Below are 18,589 nucleotides of genomic sequence, written 5' to 3' on the forward strand. Positions count from 1 at the left end.
TTCACAGGATAGCTGTGAATTTGCCTCCTAAATGTACTTCCTTTCCACACAATGAGAATATAGTCAGCCTCTGATGGAGTTTGATCCTCATCCTTTGGCTCTCCTGAGCCTGCCAGCCTGAGTGACGGTAGGTTTAGCCATACTTGTTTGGAATAGGAGCAAAACCATGTTTGATGGTAATGACGCTCAGTATCAATGATATCACATGAATTATTTGTCATTCATTGCGCATACAGGGTCATGTGTGATTGTAGGCAGTGCTTGGGACAGAAGACTTTACTGAGCCCAGTAGTGAGTAATGTTTTTAATTAAGTGAAAACTTCAAGCCATTCTCCCAAACTTCTGATAGAAATGCAATTTTGTTCAGAATTTGAGATATACCATCAAACTTATGTTAATGTTTTACCTGACTCATTACCTCAGGGTAGAATTCATCATTTGGCACAACATAAAAATGTTTTGCGTATGGACATGTTCCTTTAATTATAGAGGGCATGTACATGTATATTTATGTGCTCCTTATCTTATGTGTTACTTATACATATATGACATCAAAGTTGCTTAAGGACGTTACTGTTCTGTAGGCAGAAGGTCCTTCTGCATCTGCTTAAGGGAGCATAGGATAATTTTACCTCAGTGACAGAAAACCTGAGAAGAGCAGAGAGAAACAAGCTGTCACTGAGTGTCTGATGTGCAGTGCAGTAATTTCTGGGGATTTGGATGAACAAAGCCTTGAATGACTCACAGAATGACTCACAAAAGTAACAACTGAAAGACCAGGCAGTATGTGTGTGTGAGAACGTCTTCCATGGTCAAGAGGTATAAAATGATGGGTGCCTTGGAGAGTATCTCCACTGTACTGTTCTTTTGAGCCTGCAGTCTCCTAGGATGAGATATTCAGGACAAATATTACTCTTTTTCCATAACTGGGATAAGGTTTCTTCTCATATCTGGTAATCAATAGTAAGCTGCTGTTCTTTCACTCCTTCCTTGCATGTCTTCAGACTGAAGAGCGCCATGGTTGTTGTTTCAGATACTTGACTGTCTTAGGAGTAGCCCACTCTTTCAGAGTGGTTCCATCCCTGTGCACTTCCCACCCAGCAGAACCCAGACCTGCATTTAGCCTGAAGACAACTGCTGCAGAAAACAGGCAAATTCTTCTGTTAGAGATAAACTTGAAAGAAATGAGGGCTGCTTAGTGTTGATCTTTGGTGTGTTGTGAATTCAAAGCACAGGAGGTGCATTGCTTTCATAGACTCACTTATGCATTCAAAAATCTCCTGCCTGTGGTGAGTGGTGGTTTCTCTTGAGTTAACTGGCCTTCATCTGGGGCAAGCTGTGGCTTGAGTATCACTGAAGACTGAGCTAATACTGTAGAGATTTAGCTCTCAGCCCACTCATGCACTAGAATTTACCAGTACCTTCCCTTCCCAGGGAGTTTTATCCCTCATCCACTGGCTGAAAGCTGTTTCCAGGTGCCAAAACACCCTCTATTTCAGTGCCAAGTCCCGCACTGTAATTTATTTTCCATACCTCAGGTGCCTGCTGCAGCTCTCCCCTTGTGCTTGCTCTGCTGGTGGGTGAGTGGGCGGAAAGGTGGCTTTCTCCCTCACCTGTGGGTTCCTCTGCCAAAACTGATCCTGAAGGATTATTTGCCCATGCCCATACAGCTGTGCTATGGTGCCAGCAGACCTTAATTTTTGAAGTCTGCATCCACAAATCCTCCATACTGTGGATCACTAGTAGTGCCCACAGAGTGGTTGTTGATGCCAGGGGTAGCAATATGTCTGGGCAAAAACAATGAACTCCATACCTGGGAGACCTCAGTGAGCCCCATTTGGTCGTGTGATCTGAGTGGTGGCTCTCTAGCACTGGTGGACAGAGCTCGTGTGCCTTGCTGTGCTCCAGACGGAGCTACGGGCAGCTGAGAGTCTTGAGGATGATGTGGGTTTGGGACTACTGTCAGCTCAAGTGGGATGAAGCTGTTTGCAACAGAGCTGTTTGAACAGATCCCATCTGCACTTCCTTGGGACTCGAGATGAAAGGTAAGGAAGGGCAGGGTCCTGGAGGAAAAGTCAGGAAGAAAAAGCAACCCCAGGCCAGGTCAGGGCTTCACTTGATGCTGTTCCTGTAGCTAGTCAGGCAATATGGTGGTCAGAAAGAGGAATGTCATATGGAAGCTCTGTGAATATAAATGTCCAAAGAGGCATAAATTGAGAGTATACCTGAAGATAGTATCTGTCAGTGCTCTTACTGTTAAAATAAAACAAAAAACATCTGCAGGTCTGTTCTGAACCACCCACCTTCACTCCATGCACACTCTTCATCTCCATGTGCAATTTTTGTCATGCCCAAGTGTACTGGTTTTGGCTGGGGTAGAGTGGACTTTCTTCACAGGAGCTAACATGGGCTATGTTTTGGATTTGTGCTGAAAGTAGTGTTGATAAGACAGCGATGTTTTCATTACTGCTGAGAAGTGCTTGCACTGCCTCGCCTTTTCTGCTCCTCAGGCTGCCCCACCTGAAGGAGGCTGGAGGTGCACAAGGAGTTGGGAGGGGACGCAGCTGACTCCGGCTGACCACAGGGGTATCCCATGACAGAAGGGAAGAAGAGGGAAGGGGTGGGTGTTCACAGTGGTGGCATTTATCTTCCCAAGTCAGTGTTACGCATGATGGAACTCTGCTTTCCTGTGTGCGCAGCTTTTGCTTTACCTGTTAAATTGTCTTTATCTCAACCCACAAGTTTTCTCACTTTTACCCTTCCGATTCTCTCCCCCATCCTGTTGTGGGGAAAGTGAGCAAGCAGCTGTGTGTTCTCCAGGCTTAGCTGCTTGCTGGGGTTAAACCATAACACTAAGCAAGAAATAAGCACTTTGCAATAGGCCTGTTGTTCAGCAGCTTCAGGATACAGACTGTCTACAATGGGCAGGAGAAGAGACCTCGAGATAAAAAATGCAATGTTTTCCTGACAAGCTTGGATATGTAAATGGAAGGTTGTTGGATTTTGAGTTTGTTGACTGTTTGTATTTTGGGATCGGGGAGGAGGAGCATCCCCCCATTTTCTAAATTAGGAAGAAAAATCAGCCAGTTTCTTTGCTTGACTTTTTTGCACAGACACCTTCCAGATCCCTAGTCCAATGGCAGCTTCTGATGTAGGAAAAGGAAAAGGGCGGATAAATGTACAAACTTAACAGACAGCCCGATGAACCCATTGAGCTCCCAAGGGAGACGTGAGCATGGAAGCAGCAGCCTCAGGAAGCAGGAACTAGGAGTGTGCAGCAGCCAGCAGGGCCCACCAGCAGGTGTAGAGGGGCAGTACACTGCAACAAGGGTGGCACAAATTCACCTTAGATGTGTCGTGTCCTGCTGGAGCATGCCTGGTTCATATGAGCACCCGCTTCAGCTGACTGCATAGCAAGCATAAGCTCTTGGGTTCAGTCTTGTACAACCTCTGCATTTTCTCATACTCTTACGTGCATTATGACTGCCGCTCGTTAGCAGAATTACCTTTAAGATTATGTTTATAGCAAATCTCTAACATTCATCACTGCCTTTGTTTTACTAGAGCCTCTGTTTTGATTCTGGGAGCTTGTGTCACACAACTGCCTTACGGTGACCAGAGCCAGAGCATGGCTGAAAGACTTGAGGAGGCATACGCAAAACTTCCCTTTTAAAAACTCAGATCCACTCCTGTTCTCCCACCCAAGACCCAGCTGGGACCATATTTCATACGGCCACGAGTCACTGGGGTAGTGACAGATACCCCTAAAAAATTAGGGTGAACTGGTGCAATTGTGTGCAACTGGAAGCTTGGTGGCTTCAGTCCAAGGGCACAAGCACAAATGGCACAGGCAGTCGCAGGCAGTGGGAGTGGTGCTGGTCGGTGTTGGAGAGGTTAATGTAGCACTTTGTTTTGAATAGGGTGGGATGAGCGCAGCAACCTCTGACGGTCTGCTGCAGAGACAAGCACAAACCCTGCTGGCTACAACACATGTGCCCCTGTACCAGGTGCCTATGGAGCTGACAGATACGTTATCTCATTTCCTTCTGAAAACACAGACCCTCTCTGATGATGGCAAGTTCATCTATTATGGAAATATATTCTGTATTCAGGACTGACAGTTGATTTTGCCACTTGGTCTTGGAAAAAAAAGGCAGATATCAACATTGTAGTGAAACACAGATTGTGACAACTGTGCCAAAAGACATGCGTGACATGGTAATTGCTTTCTTTCCTATAAAAGGAACTAATTCTTGTTAGAAGTTCTGGGTTCTCACCACCCTGTTCCCCCAGGACCAACAGGCAAACAGGAGCATCATGCAGTGGGCTCAGCACAGGCTTCCCTGTACCATCCTATCCCTGTGCTGCCCCTCAAGTGGAAAGCTCCCATTCCAGTACAAACACCTTGTTTGCTCAGCTCTTGGTCTCCCTGCTGAGCCTGCCAAGGAAGCTGCCAGTGCTGTGGGTGATTTATGAGGCAGGCACATGCCTGTAGCTGAATAGGGATTGCCAGTTCCTTGGAGAAGCGCCACATAGCTGCCACCAGCTAGGCATAACTTCTAGTCATTGGACACAGGGTGAAAGACACTGCCCTCATGTATCCAGGACACCACCTAGTATCGTTTACTTCTTAATCTGAACAGTCAAGAAAAGTGTTTGGCAATTAAATTCTTAGATGGGTATTAGGTATTACCCCTTTTTCTGGGGAGCACCTCTCACACCAGAGCAGGGTTGCCCTAGCTGAGTATTGAGTTTTGTAACTTGGTTGGAAAAGACAGACCCCAAGAGAAGTCAAATAACTGGAAATGCAATTAGTAATAAAGGCTGGGTATGACTTGTGCAAATGCCTATCACTGGTGACATCTGAGCAGATGTAATTGTGATCTCAGGGAGAATTTATGAAGTTAATCCTCATGGTGGCTTCCAGACTAATTTGTTAAGGGATTGAGGGAGATTTTCTAAATAAACAATGCACTTGTTGAAGATTATGGTAATGCCACTGTTGATCAGATGTGGGCCCTGCCAGAGTTTGGATTTTGCTGGCTCAGATTGACTTGCTGCGTTTACAGCATCTGTGATCAACACAGACCTGCTCCAGCATTGCTTGGCATTGTGTGATAAAGAAAAACGCAGAAGGGTAATTGCAACTGTCAAACAAACACTGGGGGTAGGGAGGTACTGGAAATACTGGAGACATCATTCAGTTAGGAGCAACCTACTTCTCTGAGCATATTTTTCCAGGAAGAAATAGAATTTTGTGGCATTTCCAAACCTAAATTCATATTTCTAAAAAATGCTAATATAGCTTTTAAAGGCTCTCTCAAATGTGTAAGGCAGAAATCATGTTACAATTTAGTGCTTCCTCTTAAAACAAACCACATATTCTTACTTAAGATTTAGCAATATTTCTTCAAATTTTATCATTTCTGTATCACCTATTTCATGGTGAATATTTAATATTTAATAGTGGAATGTACTGCAGGGGTCTAGAGGCCAGTGGTGTTACAGCAAGGAGGAGGTTGTGGATAGTGCTAACTTCCAACAGAGCACGGATGGTAGACTTCACCACATCGTCAATTTGTGCTGGATGCCTTTCCTTCTACGGCAGTTTCATGAGATCAAAAGTTCTGCCATAGCTTAAGCATAAGGAAAGGTTGCAGGACACCAGAAACACAGGGAGCATAACCACAGTCAGTTCATTAGGTCTAGTTTTGAGGACTTAGCTATACTTATCTGTGTAAGTGCAGGACCTCTTCTTCACAAAGAAGGTTACCAGGGTCTCCTCAGTTATACAAGGAAGAAAAGCAATTCAAGGGAAAAAGTCACTTCCTTTGTTAGCCACAACCAAAATTTTAAGTAACATCCTGAGAGACAGGCATGTTTAATTTACTTTTCAACTCAAAATGTCAAGGAATTTTGACTGAATTTTGACTTGGATTACCAAGATGGTTAGCCAGAAGGAGGTTATGGTAGTTTTTTCAAAACTTTCTTACAAAAACAGAAATTACTGTATCAGCAGAGTATTGTGCTTTTTTGGTGAGCAGGCTTGTATACTGGTCAAGCATGTGGTAGGTAGTGCTGGAGGCACATGTGCAAGATGAGGGTATGAGGAATTTGTAGCTATGCATTTGTATTACTTATCTATACTATGTATTTTTGGTGCTAGTGGGCATGGCCATTAAAAAAACCTAGCAATTAAAATTACAAGCAGCTAGAGCAAAGGAAAGAAATTAGATTTTTCATTGCATATGAGCATTTTACATTTAAAGTTCAAAATGTTTTTCTAGTCAAACACATAAAATATGTTCCTTGTGTCTGAATACAAAAGATGTAATTTCCCGCATGCTCAGAACTCAATTTTTAAAATGCCATGAGAAAAGGTAATCTCAGAAAAAATAGTTCAGTTTATGAGTAATTTCCTGGCTTTCTGGCTGATGATTCAGAGACTCACATCCTTGCTGAGGTCAAATTCATCCTCTTCCACCCAAATCCAGAGGATCATCAATGAAAATCCTAGTCTAGGTCAGACCACAGATTTGCTATATAGAAACTGAAGCTTGACAGATTGTGATAAGATACAATATATAATTATAATATATATAATATGCAATATCATTAATAGTGAAGGTATATCATCTTCATGATAATATGCCCACAGTTCTGATAGTCTCACTGTTCCTTGAAATCTTTAAATCAAGTCAGTATTTCCTTTCTAAAGGAAAATTTTTGCTTGGATGCAAGTCATGTTATTAAGCAGCACTCACTAGGTGGTGTTCTGTGGTTATATAAAGCAAAAGACTGATTAGATGAGAACTTGAGTCCCATCCTGAAAATGTGGCAGAATCCTCCTCACCTCGAACTCCCACCTGTAATATTGAATTTGGGAAGCCTAGAGCTTAGAGCAGGAGAAAGAAATGTTGCTGCACATTTGCCCTGTTTGTAGACTCTTCCATGGCATATACCACTCCCTCAGTGGGACTTTGGTCTGGCCTGTGACGACCATTTACATTCCTAACATCTCCTGAAAAGCACTGAAGGACTGCCTGGCTAATATTTACTTTTTCTTGGTCTTGAATGTGGTTGCAGAGCCCTTGCAGGTGTTAGCGGGTGTAAGGGGGTGGGAGGTGGGCAGCTGATCTGCCCTTGCAGAACAGGCACACGTGAGCCTGGACTTTAAAAGCCCCTCCCTGCAATTCTACCGATATTTATTCATGTGGATTTCAATTAGTAATAATTAGTTTCGTTGTTTTTTGTTTGGTTATTTTTTTTTCCTGGTACAGGGTAAGTGCAAAGTGATTGATATCTGGGAAAGGAAATCAGGATTTGGCTGTGGAGCGACATTCCATTGTCTTGACACGAAATAACAAATAACTCGACTCTAAATCTGTGTCTCGGGAAATTAAAGTGTAAAGCAGTGAAAGTCATTTGGAGGTCATTGAGATGTAAAGTGTGACCTGCTCCCCAGGCCTGAGTAGCTCAGCTCTCAGTGACAGCTTTGAGAAATCTCTCAGGCGACTGGGGAAGAGAGGGCAAGCTCGTACCCAGTGCCTGGCTCTTTCTCTCCCCCGCCTGCTTTTGGAAGTGTTGTTCTCACAGAGTTTGCAAACACCACCTGAAAACACTAGTCGTTGTGGTGGTGATTTTATATGCAAACACAAACAGTAACTTTTCAGGAACCACCCACAGGGTTTTCACTCTGCCAGTGACAGTAGGGACCATGTCTTGTCAAAACCAGCCTGAGCCCCTACTCTTTTTTAAGGCTCATCTTTGGCAAGGCGGCTCAATACTTACTCCTCTCACTCCTGGGTTTTAAAAGGCTTAACTTGTGTACCTATTTACAGCAATTACTGCCACTCTACATCTGTGCCCACCCCACACCTGAACCAAGTGTCAGCTGTGTAGCTTTCTTCCTGGTGTGGGGCTCTCAGGTCACCCTGGGGAACCTGGCACCCAGTGGTGCTCCTTGAGCCCATGTTTGCTCAAGCCATCTGACACCTCTGCACTGCAAAAATCTGCAGATGTAATGGCATCTCCCAAAATGGTGATTTTCAGCTCTTTCTGAAGGCTGAGGAGGTGCAAGGGACCTCCATGAGATTTGGTAGACTCTGAGTGACCCTTGGCTCACCTTAAGGCCATGAGGACAGGGCTTGAAGGCTACACTGTGCAGCCCAGCCTGGCAAGGGCTTCTGCAAAGCCAGTGGAGTCATTGAAATGGCACCTCAGGTATTTGGCGCAAGTTCTTTGAAGTGCACTCTTATCTCCATTTAATCATGCAGTAAATCTACAGTAGCTTGCTGATTTCCAGTAACTTTTCAGGTATTATGCATCTGTCTGTGCAGCGAGAGGAAGCAGCACTTTGCAATCACCTGGTCATGCAAGGCCCTGTGTACTAGGAGACCTTTGCGTAGATCCAGCCACGGAGTCAGGGGAGAGCCCATGGAAAAGTGTAGGATTCCTGGATTTTATAGACTGAAATGTGACTCCATTATCCACACTAAGCAGCAGTTTGCTTGGCAATCTGTCACCAGGGATGTGTCCAGGAAGGAGTTAGTTGCTGTGCGTAAGTGTCAAGGTGTGCTATATCTAGGTATTTCTTGGACTCTGAGAGCAACAACACTCACATCCTGGATGCAAAATTATTTTGTAAAATGTACAAGATTTATATAAAGCCAAAGATATTTGAGAATGGTACTTTGGAAGGTAGATAGGGACAAATGGCAAAGAGAGAAGGGTTTGCTGAAGTGGGAGAGGGCAGCATGTGAAGGAGAACAAGGATGTTCTTCCAGCATCCTTCTCATGCTCTTATTTCCCAGTTCTCCAAGGATGCTGGAAGAACATCCTTGTTGGTGGAAGGGAGGGAAGCAGCAAAATAAGCTGGAAAAGGGTTCACAGGGCAGGAGAGGTCAGGGGGAAGGCACCCCTGACAGATCAGGGGCAGATCAGAAGGGAGGAGAGGACTGCAGAACGTGGACAAGGGCACCCCTAACCATGGTTAGTGGTGTCTCCCACAGGGAAAGCTGAATGTTGTCTTGAGGAGTGGGCATGGTCTCTTTACAGGCAAAACAGGTCCTTGTTGTGTCACTGATTCAGCATCAAAGAGCTGAGAAGCATCTGGGAATACACATTTGAGGATAAAATTTCAATTTGCAGACAGGGAAAACTCTTTCTTCCCGTCAGTACTACAGCAGCCCTTGACAAAAGTAGTCAAATCGTAGAATATACCCTTTGTAGTAGCTGGATGATGTTTGTGCAGATACTGGTCACAGTGTGGAGGCAAGGAGCACATCTGGACACTGTCTCTGTGTGACAGTGGCTATTCACAGCCTCACTGCCATTGACCACATGTTGGGACAGGAGGACTGCTCCCCATCTGTGCCCTAGCACTGAACAAGCAGCAGCAATTCAGGCCAGTGCCATTCACTGGTGCCAGATCTCATAGCTGTGCCTAAAGCCTCCTGCTTTGAATATCAAAGTTTAGCCTCTGGATGCAGCCCTGAAGGAGATAACAGATGAGGCCAGTAAAACTCGCTTGACTTTGTGGCCCAGCCCGGATCCTGACGATCCTGACGATTGGTGTTGCAGGGCGTTTCTCTAGGAAAAGGAACTGGTCTGGTGGCTTTTCAGGATTTGCATTTTTGATTCACTGATGGGAAGCTTTCTTTTTGGTTTTCCTTTTCACTGTCACAGGTTCTCATGTTTCTGTACAGACTTGAGCCAAGTTTGTGTAAAGAAATGCCATTAAAATATTCAGTGAATAAAGGGGATACAAGCATCAAAGAAGTAAAGGGGTTTATGTGAAATTATTTGTCCTGCCTTTCCCTGGTGACTAATCGGCATGTGTAAAAGATTCGCTGTTCTTCACACCGCCTATTTTAAAGGTGCTCTGGCAATCTGTAGGAGAAAACTCTAAAAAAACAAGGATTAACATTAGTGGTTTGTCTAATCTGGCGTAATTTGAAGTTTCCCGATTGATCAGAGTGGTCTGCAAGTCCACTCTAAGCTTCTCCGGCATTTCCTGGTCTCTCCGCCGGGATTGCAAGCACGGTGCTTTCCCTGTTTATTTTTTTTCCCTGTTTATTTATTTATTTTCCTTGCGGGGGGGCCGGGCTCAGGCAGCTTGCCCAGGGAGACCGCCGCCGCCGTGGGCCCTTAATGAGCTTTTTGACCACTGAAGCAGCACAGCATCGCCTGGGAATCGGAGGGGGTTTCTCCCTTCGCCGCGTCAGATCGCAGGGCAGGGGCCGGCGGGTTAACGAAGGAGCCGGGGCGGCTGGCGGGCTGCCTAATGAGCGCCGGGGAACCGGGCAGGGGGGACCCCGGCGGCGGACGGAGCCCCGGCAACAGCCTCCAGCGGGACCCGATGCCAGTTGCTCCATTTTTTCCCATTATTACTGTAGCTGGAAGCGTTAGAAAACGAAGAGCCCCATAAGGTATGATTATGAGGCATTTTCCACCCAGCACTTTTAGGGGGTGGTCGGTTCTGGAACCGGCACATTAACAATGCAGAGGAGAGTTTTTTTGGTATTAAAAAAATAACTAGGAAACAGATTCTTTTTAACCTTTAACCACTCCAAACAGCCAATAAATCATTAGCTACTGATTAACAAAAACAGAAGGGTAACTTATTGTCTGGTAAGCAAACTCTTGGAATCAGTGAAAGGCTGGCACTGGCTTCAGGATTGCTTTTCTTCTTACACATTTGCACTTATTAAAAAGACAAATAAGCCAAGCTCTGCATATTAAGCTATGCCATGCAAAGCATTTTGCTAAAACAGTAACTTTCTAAAATGGATAGATTTTTAATGTATTTGCTGAGCTAAGCAAATGCATTATTTACTCTCTTCAGCATCCTGTCTGTCCCCCAAAACCGGGTCTCCTCGTGCCAAGCATAACGAGGTAGGTTGTGTCTCATCTGCAAGCGTTCCCAGTTTGTGTTCTCTAGGTCTTGGCCATACTTACAGTCTGCTGCTGAATCGTCTCCTCAGCTCCTTCAAAAGACTTAATGGGGTGACTAAAGCAGGCGGAAGACCTCCTAGCCGAGATCTGGGCTGGAGAGCACAGCTTTCAATTCAGTCTGAGTTCAGGAAATATCCATGATGTTGGAACACTCTCTCCCATGGCCAACCAAAACCACTCTCCCTCTTTCTATCTGTGAGAAAAGTCAAGTGGCAATTTTTTATCTATGAATGGAAGTTGGAAAAAAGTGTTCTGGTAGAAGAAAAGTTTGTGAGACTTTTGGAAAAGTTAATCTTGCAGATTAACTGATAGAAGGGTGAGATGCAGGAATCTGAGTGTCAGCACTGCTGCTGATTGACTAAACAAACATTTATTACATTTATTACATGTACAGTATCTAGTCTGGTTTAATTCAAAATAAGTCCACCAAAGATTGGACTATTTGCTTAAACCTCTCCAACAATTTTGCATCCTGACTTTTGGAAACAATAGAATATATAATGTAAAAGTAAAACAGTTAAGTATTTAAGACAAGCTTTCCATTGTCCGTTGATCTATATGTCTGTCCATTCACAGAGCATTATTAGACCATCTGTGTCTTTAATAAGTAACTGTGTAGGCTCTCACAGTTTAAATATTTACTTTAACATAATAGAGAATCCACATGAAACTGAGAGACATGAGAATATCCATGTCCAATGTTTTAAGTGGAATGGGAGTGGATTTTTGTAGTAGATTTGCAAACTATAAACAGATGTGTTTTGATGACCTTCTCTCCTTTATCTGGTCTCCATTTATAAAACACAAGTTCACAGATTAAGCTTCTCAGGGTTTTTCATGCGCCTGAGAAAATCTACATGTGTTCCTTGCTGTTGAAGTTGCGGCGAGAAGTCCAAACATTGCTCTGTACTTGGTTTTCATGAAAATCAGATTTGGCATTGCTGGTGAAATAGCTCCACAGTGGCATTCTCTCACTGCAACCTGAGAAAGTCACCACAGGTGGCCAAAGGGACTTCCATGTCCCTTTGTAGCTTGAGGAGGTCACTCCTCCACATCACTGCTGAGGACAGCAGGTGAGTCTCACTGTTATCTCCGCTGTGGTCAGAATGGGACCTGCACTTTTCAAAAGACAGCCTGGAAGACTGTCATTCCTGTAGTTGCAATCTACCTGTGACTCTGTCTGGGCAAGGATGAATGTCATGGGTTAGACATGAAATTGGAGATTGTCACTCATAGATCAGAACCACTAATCTCCTTCATGAAAGTTCAGTGAGGCAAAGGTAAGATTTGCCTTTTTAGGTACTTTTTTGGCAATTTTAGGTACTAATTGCCGTAATTTCAGGAGCATAATTGTGCTTCATCTTGTTTTACAGATAGAGAAAAAAGTAGGTGGCTTCTGCTCTCACACGTTGATCCTGAGACAGGGCTGCTTCTTTCTCTTCTCCAAGTGACTCTGTATGTGATTATAACAAGAAAACACAAGAGCTGGTATAACAAACAAAATGAATTTCAATATGGGGTGCACAGAATGTTTGAGGAGTCACTACCTAATGGTGATAAAACAATGCAACACTCAGGGCTGCTTTTTATTCCTTTTCTTTTGAGTCCAGGAATAATCTACTTCTTTCATAGTTTGTTTAAGGGAGACCAAGTTCTCCCTCTGGCACTGCTTGGTACCTCATCTTGCTACTCAATTTTACAGCATGTGGTCTTTGAAGTTTGAATCCCAACCTCTTTCTGAACAAGCACTAACTGAAAAGGCAGCCTTTAGCGTTAGGTAGCAAAAGATAAATTTTCAGCCCCATGAGCAGGAACTCAGTTACATGACTTGCATTACCATTAATGGGGGTCATGCTGGTAAATTCCTGTACACCACATTGCACATTTACTCATGAGTGCAGAATTGGCACAGCTAATGAAACTTGCCTTTCGTCTAGCGTGGTGTTTCAGGAGATGAGTCTGACAGGCAGAAAGGACTGCTAAGTAACCAGATGAAAGTCTGGCTTTTAACTCCTTGAACGTATTTCCAGAAAATAATAGTGTGAACTAATGCTGGTTAGTATTAGCTGTTCCTACTGTTAGGGATCAATCTTGCTCCAATAGGACTTCATCAAGGCAAAGATCGTGCCTGAAATGTAAATCTGTGTGCTGTCACTTAGTGGTAATTCACTTTCTTGTGCATTTTCCAAGTAGTGCTTGCTGTTACTTATTTTTTTTCAAACATAAGCCAGTCCTCTGCTGATACCAGCTTCTATAATCATAAACAAATTAAGTTATTTTTTATAATTTTCATCCCTGCTACTCTCCCAAAGATGATCCCTCCTATGGATGAGCATCACCTGGTGATTTCCAGCCTGCGTTACTCATGGGCATCTCATATCCCTTTGTTCTTTTACTGTTTCCATTGTAGTGATAGCATCTTCTCATATCCAAACCCCTTACTCAGCCTTTACTTTACTAGACTAAACACGCCAAGTCCATTTTGCCTGTTTGATAAGGTAAGCTTTGCATTGCTCTGGCTGCTATTCTGTGCACTTGGTGTAGTTGGAAGGTATTTTTAATAAATGAAATCAGAATTGCCCACAATATTCTATCCTACTCAGTGTCATGAAATTTCCCTAATATGCATCTCTACAACAACCCAGTGTTGCATTTTAATCTCACCATGATCCCTAATTGTTTTGTAATCAACTAGTAGGGGTTTTTTTCTTATTTTTCACCATTTAGTGCTGATTGTCTCCAAGTCTGCAAGAGGAATTCTTTACATTAGATCCCAAGTTTCATGTTGTGGGATTAATTCTCTTTCTTGCATGCAACTGTTCAAAATCATTCTTTTTTTAATGCATAATGCTCTAAATATTCTTTGCTTCACCAGCAACCTATATTTAGTATTAATCAAAATATTAAATGAAGAAAATCTATTTAATGATTCAATTCTGAAGGAGCTCCTAACTTAGGCTTCCTCTGTTCCACTCTTTTATTTATTTCACATTATTTCAGTTATAAAGTATTCCCTATGCTAGCTGTTGAGAAGATGAGTAGTGTAGTACTTGCCACGTATTTTGAGTCCTTGTCCCATTAAATCACTCAGAAAATATCTCTTTCTTTTCCCAACATATTCTTCCATTTTGGTAAAAAGCCTGTTCCATCAAATGAACCTTTAATGTGGTCAGAAAATTGGTATGTGTTTGAACTAAGTATGGCCTGAACTGCCAATACATTTCTTTTTGTTCACTGAAATATTCCCTTTCTTCTTCATCACCTTATGATTCTGTGTGGTCATCAGAGCTGAAGAGATCTGCACTGCAATGAACAGTCAACATCTAGAGAAACACTTTGCAGTTTCTATGTTAAATAAAAGTAGAAAAAAAAAATCAATTTTCCACTGCAGCTAGTGACTGTGAAGGAGCAGCTGCAAACTGCTGAGTCTCATCAGGTTGCAATCGTGATTAACATTGGGCAGATCCCCCCTGCTGCGAGAATAAATACCCCGCCTTTGTCAAGGCTCCCATGTAAGAAACAATAGATTATTTCAGTGAAGCACAAGAACATAAATGTTAATCGAATCATTCCTTCGAATGAATAGAAGTAGCACCCAGAATGTAAACATTTTAATTTTGGAAGGGAAGGTCTGTCTGCCTGTCCGTTGGTTAATTTTCTATGTGTTTTTTTCATTTACTTTGAAAAGCTGCTCACTAACATCGCCATCATTGCATACAATAACATTTTCAGCACTGCAAATACATATGCTTCCTGTCTTTCCAAGCTAGGCAGTGGCAAAGTCCAGGGAGTATCGGAAAAAATAAAATCAGCTTTAATATCACTCAAGAGAGGTCAAAACCTTTTACTGAATAACTGCCAAACTATGTGATCACATTAGTTCTCGGTGAAGGAAATGGAACATACTTTCCAACTGGAATCGACACCAGGAAACGCATTTTTAAAATGTTTTTATACATTGGGATAATTACCCTTAAAAATAAATCTGTCTCTCTTTACAGATGATGAAAGTGTTTTTAAGTATTTTAACAAATTTGTGTGTGTATAAGCGAAACAAAAAGAAGTGATTTATCCCCTTACTGCTTCCTTGCTTGCTGTGCAAATACGGAATTTCAGAACGCAGTTGAGCAATACATGTTTTAAAGCGAGCATACAGGAAACTACAGTGTGATGCCCAGACATCTTCATTTTCATGTGGTTACAACTATTGTTGATCAACACATCATAAAAGTATGTTTTGGCTTTCAGTTGTGCTGTGTGTCCGGTCAGATCCTGCGTACTTCGCCCCTGTGGGGTATCAGTTTGCCCACAGAGGAACAGCAGCAAAGCCAGTTGAGTTCAGCTCATTGCTTCTCTTGTACCCATAATGTCCTCAGAGATCCTGCACCAGTAGTAGATGAGAACTCCTTAACTCTATATGAACACTGAACTTGGAAGAGGTTTTCTTATAGAGTTTGCTAGTTCTTCACCGAGGCTGCTATGCAACTTTTATATGTGCACCCTTTTTTAACAGTCATAATGCACTTCTCCCCTGGACAGATCTGTCTCTTGAGTTTCTACACAGCAGATACCATCTGCCAGTCATGCTGGGATACATCTTGTCAGTTACAAAATTAGTGGAGGTGAAAAATGTGTTTGTGGTGGAAGAGCAGAAGTTTGATGTTTGGGATTGAATTCCTGGTGGTCCCATAGGCTTTCCTGTCTGTTGAGATCACTGAATTTCCCCAGGTGTTGGTAGGTGCTTAAGTGGGGAGAACAACAACTGACAGCAAGTGCTTGGCAGAGTGAGCTAGAAACAGTGAAGATGTGAAGCTGAGTGTGATAATTCTGGTTTTGTGGCCCGTGTTCACCAGGGCATGTTGTGATTGGGTGGGTAGGAGTTTCCTGCTGCCTGGGAGAAGCCAGAGATGAGGGAAAGCCACAGTTTTTATTGTCTCTCTAAAACACACCTTTTTCCCATCTTCTGTACTGCACTCAGTCTGTGTGCCTGGACCAAAGCATCTGCATGAGCAAGCATATTTCTATCCATTATTTTTGATTGTCCAGCTCCACAGGTCACTGTCTCTATTCTCCTGTAACCTAGAAACTGGGGGCTTCTCAGAAGGCTCAGCAATGGGCAGTGGTATTTCGTGCGCTCCATCCTGTAGCTGGAGCAATCAGGCTTCAGCTAAGCTCCCTCCCAGTCATCAGACAACCTCTCACTACAGCCTTTATAAGGGCCTGAACTCAGTTTCTGGCAGTCCTGACAGAGTACACCCATCAGAGAAAATTTGATTTAAGCCTTTAGCCTCACTTATAATATTACATAATTTTAGGGTTTTCATTCACTTGAGGTGAAGAGGTGCAAAGTGAAGACAGTTTATTAGACTTTACTATGCAGAAGTGAGAAAACACCTGTTTGGGGTTTTTCCTTGCCTAAATGTTACAGGATAGCTTAACTTCTGCTGTTCTCTTTACACAGTCTACTTCTGTCCCTTTTGGGGGGGTAGTAAGAAGTATGTTGTCGAGCTGACTGAACCAGTGTTTAACTCCCATGTGTATGTAGCACTGTATGACATGTGCCATTTATTTTTTGAAGCCAAACATTGGCCGATTAGGAATTCCCCATGGGCCTTCTGGAGAGAAAGTGGCTGTGGTGACTGTGGACGACTGTGACACAGCAGTGGCTGTGCGCTTCGGGAGCCTCATTGGAAACTATACTTGTGCTGCCCAGGGGACTCAGACTGGCTCAAAAAAGTAAGGATTCCTTATATTTTTGTTTTCCACTCATTCTCTTCTTCCAGTGGAGAGTCAACAGGATGCAATTAACCACCAAACACTAAGCAATTAACCAGTACGTTGGAAAAGCAGATATGATTTAACAAGAAAAAGTAACGAGGTTTAGTTTGGGAGGTGGAATTTGTTGGAGGCTACTGCAAGGGTCAATACACCAAATTCCTTCTAAAGTTAAAAACCAAAACCAAGAAAAAAAATACCTGAAGGTCAGTGCATCTACTTGGTGTGAAAATGTAGACAGAAGGGCAAATAAAATGTCAGACTTTATTAATGAAGGAGATGGCTGAAGAGCTTATTACTTTCATCATTTAAGTTAAAAGTCTTATCTTGAAAAAGAAATAAAGGAGGTACAGAAAAGGCCATTGAAAATCATTAGGTGTGAAAAAAGGTTTCCTGAGAGGAAAGACCAAAAAACATTAGTACTTTTGAGTTTAAAGAGAAGATGAACAGCAAGCGACATAGAGGGGATATAAAATAATGAGTGATAGCAGAAAGACCATTGGTGCTCTAATCCCAAAAGAAGGGCACACCATTAAAATTGGGACTAATTCAAACTGACCAGATGATACACTTCTCACACAGTGTGGTGTCATTTAGTAGAACCTGCATCCACTAAATGTAATTAAGACTAAGATTTTCAGAGGCTTTTAAAAGGGTTGGCACTATATAATAATTAAGTCATTATATAAAAATGTACAGCATTCAGCCTTTGTGCTGAGCAGCATAAGCCAGTCCCTACATGACTGGGATCAGAAACAAGCATCCTGTGGCTGCACATTTTTCCATAATTTTCACTCTCTTCTTCATATTGGCCACTATTAGGGACAGGTCACTGGATTCTCTATGCATATAACAGCTTCTAAGTTAAAAGTTAGTGTTTCTGGAAGTGCTCATGTAGCAGAGGGAGGTGCATGGCAACACGGATAGACTAAACAGCTCAAATGTGCTTATGGAAGCAGCAATATAAAGAACAAAACAAACCAAACTATTTGCAAGAAATTATGAGCAATTCTTTTTTCTTCAGATCTTTGGACCTAACTGGTCCGCTCCTCCTTGGTGGTGTCCCAAACTTGCCTGAAGATTTCCCGGTGCACAACAGGCAGTTTATTGGCTGCATGAGGAACCTCTCCATCGACAGCAAGCCCATCGACATGGCCAGTTTCATCGCCAATAATGGCACTCTGCCAGGTATGAGCGACTAGCACCCCAAAAATCAACACAAGAAAGGTCTCTGCCACAACTGTGCGTGTAGCCAGGCTTAGGGTGTTGAAGGGGCCAGCACTGGGAGGAACCCCAGGAAGGGGCAGGAGACAGAGGGGTCTGAAATGATGCTTGTCCCCCTGTTAGCACCGCTGACGGCAAAGCAGCCAAGTGGCACGGTTGCTGGGCATTGTGCTGCCACCGTGCCACTGGCGTGGCTGCATCCAGACCTCATTTGTTTGAGCAAGGTGCAGTCCTTGCCTGTGCCAGAGAGGCACACAATAGCCTGTGGCACAGGGCATACTTCCAGGATTAGGCAGCACACAGGGAAGGACTGGGCTTGTTTAGACCTTCTGCATTGCTAGGAGTTTCACCCAGGAATTTACTGCTAAATGAACTTTTCTTCTTCTGTTTTTTTAGCTACCTTTCAAATGTCATCTTGCTCTGAAAGACAGTGGGATTAGTTCATGAAAAAAGACAGCACTTTTAATGACTTTTTAATAAATTGTCTTTGTTCTGTAAACAAAATTCTGAAATTCCCCAAATCTGAAACCTGCTTCATGAGGCAGCCTGTTGGAGGTTCTGATTTGGTTTCCAGCCTTGGATCCCTGATCAGGATTAGTTCTGGTGATTAGGTGTACAGAATGTTGTCATCATC

At 43.1% G+C, this 18,589-nt stretch overlaps 1 protein-coding gene across 5 annotated transcripts in view; it reads left to right on the plus strand.

The window, feature by feature from the left end:
* CELSR1 (cadherin EGF LAG seven-pass G-type receptor 1) overlaps positions 1 to 18,589 on the plus strand; it is a 172,021-nt gene that overhangs the window by 105,475 nt on the left and 47,957 nt on the right. For all 5 annotated transcript variants that reach the window (XM_027731911.2, XM_027731909.2, XM_027731908.2 and 2 more), the window contains exons 6-7: positions 16,535 to 16,692; positions 17,756 to 17,919. In XM_027731911.2, the coding sequence (XP_027587712.2) occupies positions 16,535 to 16,692; positions 17,756 to 17,919 (322 nt within the window). The remainder of the gene's footprint in view (positions 1 to 16,534; positions 16,693 to 17,755; positions 17,920 to 18,589) is intronic.

The sequence above is a fragment of the Pipra filicauda genome, unplaced genomic scaffold, assembly GCF_003945595.2.
Source record: "Pipra filicauda isolate LSUMZ 115617 unplaced genomic scaffold, ASM394559v2 scaffold167_size3244652_pilon, whole genome shotgun sequence".
Classification (NCBI taxonomy): Eukaryota; Metazoa; Chordata; class Aves; order Passeriformes; family Pipridae; genus Pipra; species Pipra filicauda.